At 43.7% G+C, this 6000-nt stretch overlaps 1 protein-coding gene across 2 annotated transcripts in view; it reads left to right on the top strand.

The window, feature by feature from the left end:
* Positions 1–630: 630 nt before the first annotated feature.
* Positions 631–6000, top strand: part of GAL3ST1 (galactose-3-O-sulfotransferase 1) — a 225912-nt gene continuing 220542 nt past the window's right edge. The window contains exon 1 of one of the 2 annotated variants that reach the window (XM_030218700.1): positions 631–702. Coding sequence is in view for 1 of the 2 variants with exons in the window: in XM_030218699.1 (XP_030074559.1) it covers positions 1021–1043 (23 nt within the window). In the remaining variant the exon portion in view is untranslated. Of the gene's footprint in view, positions 703–1003; positions 1044–6000 lie in introns of those variants that run through there. The other variant, XM_030218699.1, reaches the window with a different exon arrangement.

The raw sequence follows: 6000 nt of genomic DNA, 5'->3' as shown, positions 1-6000 counted from the left end.
AGGAGGTGGTAACAGTGGTTAGCATATCTGGTAAAAAAAAAAATGTTTGGACAAATTCCTGGAGGAAAGTCCATAGTCTGCTATTAAGACAGACATGGCAAGTAACTGCTTGCCCTGGGATTTGTAGTATGGAGTGTTGCCACGTTTTGGGTTTTCTGCCAGATACTTGTGAGCTGGAAAACAGGATACTGGCCTAGATGGACCACTGTTCAGACCCAGAATGGCTGCTCTTATGTACCTTTAACTCCCCTTCCTCTCCACGTCCATGTCCTTTTGGTGTCCCTATGCTCCCCCCCCCCCCCCATGTCCAATATTTTCCCTCCATCTCCCTATGTCCAACATCTACATCCTTTTCATCTCCATATACAGCACTCAAATCCAGTCTCTGCCCTCCATCTCCATATCCACCCCATCCCCCTCCCCTTTTCCAGCATCTCCCAACTTCTGCTAAATAGTGTCCATACATTTTCCATCCCACCGCGGGACAAACATCACTCCCTCCCCCCCCCTCCCCAATCCCCTTCTCTCGAGTTCGTTCCCCGCCTCCCCCCCCCCCATTAAAATGCGCCATTTCCTTCCAGAAGCACCGCCCCTCCCCTGCGGAATCAGGAAGTTACGTCACAGGAGGTGGGACGCGGCAGATGGCGGGTGGCGTCTGTGAAACGAGGCCGGCGGCTTCGCGAAAGAAAGACGCGTTTTAAGGTAGGACGGGGAGAGGGTAATGTGGGACCCAGGACCGGAAGTGAGAGGGGGATGCTGACACGTGGGTGGGGGGAGGGGGGAAGGGAGACGGTGCCGCCGGCTGGGCCCGGGACCAGAGACCAGGCCTCCTGCAGGGACCCCCATGAGCCAGGCCTCCTGTGCCAGCCCTTTCAACCGATCACCGTAACGTTCCAAACGTTAAGGGGGGAATGTTTTCTAGGGGTTTAAAAGCCAGACTAGAGCAACAGGACGTGTTTCATACCATTCGGACTTCAATCTTTTAGTGTCGGACTTTTGTAAGCTTTAAGCCATTGACTGATGCACCAGACTGAAGGTCAAAGGTGAGGCAAGGCAAAAAAAAAAAAAACCTCCAAATGCCGTTCATTTCTGTCATATTGTTATAGGAGAACAGGCTAGCAAAGTGGAAGAGTGGGTTTCAGCATCAGTCCAAGACTTTCCAAAGCTACATAAGTACATAAGTACATAAGTAGTGCCATACTGGGAAAGACCAAAGGTCCATCTAGCCCAGCATCCTGTCACCGACAGTGGCCAATCCAGGTCAAGGGCACCTGGCACGCTCCCCAAACGTAAAAACATTCCAGACAAGTTATACCTAAAAATGCGGAATTTTTCCAAGTCCATTTAATAGCGGTCTATGGACTTGTCCTTTAGGAATCTATCTAACCCCTTTTTAAACTCCGTCAAGCTAACCGCCCGTACCACGTTCTCCGGCAACGAATTCCAGAGTCTAATTACACGTTGGGTGAAGAAAAATTTTCTCCGATTCGTTTTAAATTTACCACACTGTAGCTTCAACTCATGCCCTCTAGTCCTAGTATTTTTGGATAGCGTGAACAGTCGCTTCACATCCACCCGATCCATTCCACTCATTATTTTATACACTTCTATCATATCTCCCCTCAGCCGTCTCTTCTCCAAGCTGAAAAGCCCTAGCCTTCTCAGCCTCTCTTCATAGGAAAGTCGTCCCATCCCCACTATCATTTTCGTCGCCCTTCGCTGTACCTTTTCCAATTCTACTATATCTTTTTTGAGATACGGAGACCAGTACTGAACACAATACTCCAGGTGCGGTCGCACCATGGAGCGATACAACGGCATTATAACATCCGCACACCTGGACTCCATACCCTTCCTAATAACACCCAACATTCTATTCGCTTTCCTAGCCGCAGCAGCACACTGAGCAGAAGGTTTCAGCGTATCATCGACGACGACACCCAGATCCCTTTCTTGATCCGTAACTCCTAGCGCGCAACCTTGCAAGACGTAGCTATAATTTAGGTTCCTCTTACCCACATGCATCACTTTGCACTTGTCAACATTGAACTTCATCTGCCACTTGCACGCCCATTCTCCCAGTCTCGCAAGGTCCTCCTGTAATCGTTCACATTCCTCCTGCGACTTGACGACCCTGAATAATTTTGTGTCATCGGCGAATTTAATTACCTCACTAGTTATTCCCATCTCTAGGTCATTTATAAATACATTAAAAAGCAACGGACCCAGCACAGACCCCTGCGGGACCCCACTAACTACCCTCCTCCACTGAGAATACTGGCCACGCAATCCTACTCTCTGCTTCCTATCTTTCAACCAGTTCTTAATCCATAATAATACCCTACCTCCGATTCCATGGCTCTGCAATTTCTTCAGGAGTCTTTCGTGCGGCACTTTGTCAAACGCCTTCTGAAAATCCAGATATACAATATCAACCGGCTCCCCATTGTCCACATGTTTGCTTACCCCCTCAAAAAAATGCATTAGATTGGTGAGGCAAGACTTCCCTTCACTAAATCCGTGCTGACTTTGTCTCATCAGTCCATGTTTTTGTATATGCTCTGCAATTTTATTCTTAATAATAGCCTCCACCATCTTGCCCGGCACCGACGTCAGACTCACCGGTCTATAATTTCCCGGATCTCCTCTGGAACCCTTCTTAAAAATCGGAGTAACATTGGCTACCCTCCAGTCTTCCGGTACTACACTCGATTTTAGGGACAGATTGCATATTTCTAACAGTAGCTCCGCAAGTTCATTTTTTAGTTCTATTAATACTCTGGGATGAATACCATCAGGTCCCGGTGATTTACTACTCTTCAGCTTGCTGAACTGACCCATTACATCCTCCAAGGTTACAGAGAATTTGTTTAGTTTCTCCGACTCCCCCGCTTCAAATATTCTTTCCGGCACCGGTGTCCCCCCCAAATCCTCCTCGGTGAAGACCGAAGCAAAGAATTCATTTAATTTCTCCGCTACGGCTTTGTCCTCCTTGATCGCCCCTTTAACACCATTTTCGTCCAGCGGCCCAATCGACTCTTTGGCCGGTTTCCTGCTTTTAATGTATCTAAAAAAATTTTTACTATGTATTTTTGCTTCCAACGCTAATTTCTTCTCAAAGTCCTTTTTTGCCCTCCTTATCTCCGCTTTGCATTTGGCTTGGCATTCCTTATGATCTATCCTGTTACTTTCAGTTGGTTCTCTTCTCCACTTTCTGAAGGATTGTTTTTTGGCTCTAATGATTTCCTTTATCTTACTGTTTAGCCACGCCGGCTGACGTTTAGTCTTTTTTCCCTTTTTTCTAATACCTTTTTTCTAATCCCTTGTGATGCAGGTAGTTCAGGGCAAGGGCATCTTCTCTGTAGTCATAGTGGTGGGTGGGGAGAGTGAGAGTGTTCCCAACCCCAGTGTACACTGTTGCTCAGGATCCTTTCCACATAAGGCCAGCTTATGTTCTTTGGTCCATGTTTTGGCCACTAGGCCTGCATCAGGAGCCTAAAACAAAACTTAAACTAATACAAAAATTATAAAAACATTAACAAAAATATAACATAAAATCATAATAGCAAAATAGTGAATATTTAGCAGTAAAAGGACATAAAAAAAATTAAAATGTCAAATAGTACTTACATGAAAAATGAATTACAATATAATAAAATATAAAAACTGTATGTATGTATATATATATATATATATATATATATATATATATATATATATATAATATATATGGAAGACCTCTTCAGCCAATGTACAATTGAAGGAGGCAGACCAGTTAATACCAGTCAGAGCAAGAATATGATGTAATATGCTAGATCCACCAAATTATGGGGTTCATTTTCGAAAGAGCAAAACATCCAGAAAGTGTCATAAAGCACCATTGGAACAGATTTCTTCTTAAAACATCCAAATCGGTATTTTCAAAACCTGTTTTACAGACATCTGTGCATTTCATCTGCAGTGTGTCAAAGTCTCAAGGGGACGTGTCAGGTGTGTTTCAAAGGCAGGCTTAGGGCGTGCTTAACACTTGAATGCTTTATAGCGTTAATGGAACAAAAGAAAAAGGTCTAGGGTAAAAACTTCAACATTTTGGTCTAGACCTGTTTTTATAATAAGGCACAAAAAGGTGTCCTGCCCCACCTTACTCCCCCATTGGTCACTGCCCCCCCCCCCCCCCCGCAAAAAAATGTGAATAAAAATAGTACCAGCCTCTATGAGAGCCTCAGATGTTATGGCCAGGTCCATTAGAGCAGCATGCAGGTCCTTGGAGTGGTATAGTGGTGGGTGCAGTGCACGGTAGACAGGTGGACACAGGCCCATACCTCCCCCTACTTGTTACACTTGTGGTGGAAACTATGAGCCCTCCAACATGCACCAGAAACCCTATAGGGGCCCCCTTCACCCATAAGGGCTATTGTAGTGGTGTATAGTTGGGGTAGTTGGATTTTAGGTGGATTTTGGAGGACTCAGCAGGCAAGATAAGGGAGCAACTGTGAGATGTGTGCCTGGGAGCGTTTATATGAAGTCCACAGCAGGGCCTCCTAGGGTGCCCTATTGCTCTTTTGAGATGTCTGAGGGGCCAGTCTGCTAAAAATGCTGGACCCTCCTACACCCCAGTGGCTTGATTTTCTACATTTTTCACTTGTACGTTTTTTTTTTGTAATGACCTGAAAAAATAAAACGCACAGCACAAAAGCTTGTTGGAAACGGTATTTTGGAAAGAAAAAAATAGACGTTTTGCGGTTTTGAAAATGGCTAACAAATCCAGGTGCGTTCTAAAACTACGCGCATAACTTAATTAGCTCAACAAGCAAATCAGTGTGTTTAACAGCACTTAAAACAATAATTAGCATGTAGTTCAAAAGGGGCGTGTTTATAGGCCTTTTGTGGACGTTCCAAAACTTACACGCATAGTTATAGAATATGGCACAGTCCACCTAAATCTATGCGCTGGGATTTACACCAGGTTTTAATTGGTGTAAAAGGGTGTGCACAGATTTAGGCACGAAGATATCAACTAAGTGTTTTCTATATACCTTGTGAAAATCTTATAAAATACATTTAGGCGAAACGGAGTTCTGCATGGATTTTTTAGGCACCATATATGGAATCTAGCCCTTAGTTCAAAACGTCCAAAGTCCGAATTAGACATCATATCAAAAGTGCCCTTCCACATGTCTTAATAAATGGAACCTGGTATAATATCTAAATTAGTGTTAATATAACAGAACTCTGAGTAAAATAGTCTGCTTACATAAATCGTGAGAATAATACAAACAGACTTCTAGGAAAAAAAGGGGGAGAACAGAATAAATAGCAGGTACTTATAGAACTACTTATGGCCAAAGAAACGTAGGTAAAAAAAATGGCTTGAAAATGAAATGTTGGAAGATAAATGTCAAGTATCAAGCAATCGGGAGAAAAATCAATTAGGCAGACTAACTGAACTGCTGCATTAGGGGCCCTGTTTACAAAGCTGCGTTGTAGGTACGCTAGCATTTTTATCATTGTGTTAGCTAGTATCCCTGCTGTTGAGGTACCCGCCAAGATTGAAGAATTAAACATTAAACTTCTTGATTTTGGGGATTCGGTCAAAAAGATGAAATTAGTCTACTAGAGACGAATGAGATTACCAACAAGATAGGGTTTACAACTGGCAGTGGCCCTGTCAGCTAGTATCTTGCCAAGATTGAAGAATTCAACAGTAAACTTTGAGATTTTCGGGATTCAGTCAAAAAGACAAAATTCAGTCAAGTTTACTAGAGACAAACGAGTACCAACAAGATAGGGCTGCTGCCAGTTGTAAATCCTATCATCTTCGTGGTAAATCGAAGAAGGTTATGTTTGACCAAAGCTCTAGTAGCTCTGGGGAAGAAAATAACATCTATCCCTCTGTACTTCCACAGAAATTCAGGCTTAGCCTCTCAATTTTTTAGAACATTATCCACATCAGAGGGGCAGGTCCAGAAGCTGAAGAACCTCTGACTTCAACCGAGCTCC

Source organism: Microcaecilia unicolor, chromosome 11, assembly GCF_901765095.1.
Source record: "Microcaecilia unicolor chromosome 11, aMicUni1.1, whole genome shotgun sequence".
Lineage (NCBI taxonomy): Eukaryota > Metazoa > Chordata > Amphibia > Gymnophiona > Siphonopidae > Microcaecilia > Microcaecilia unicolor.
Note: the sequence above shows the minus strand (reverse complement) of the source record. Positions and strands in the feature narration are given on the sequence as shown.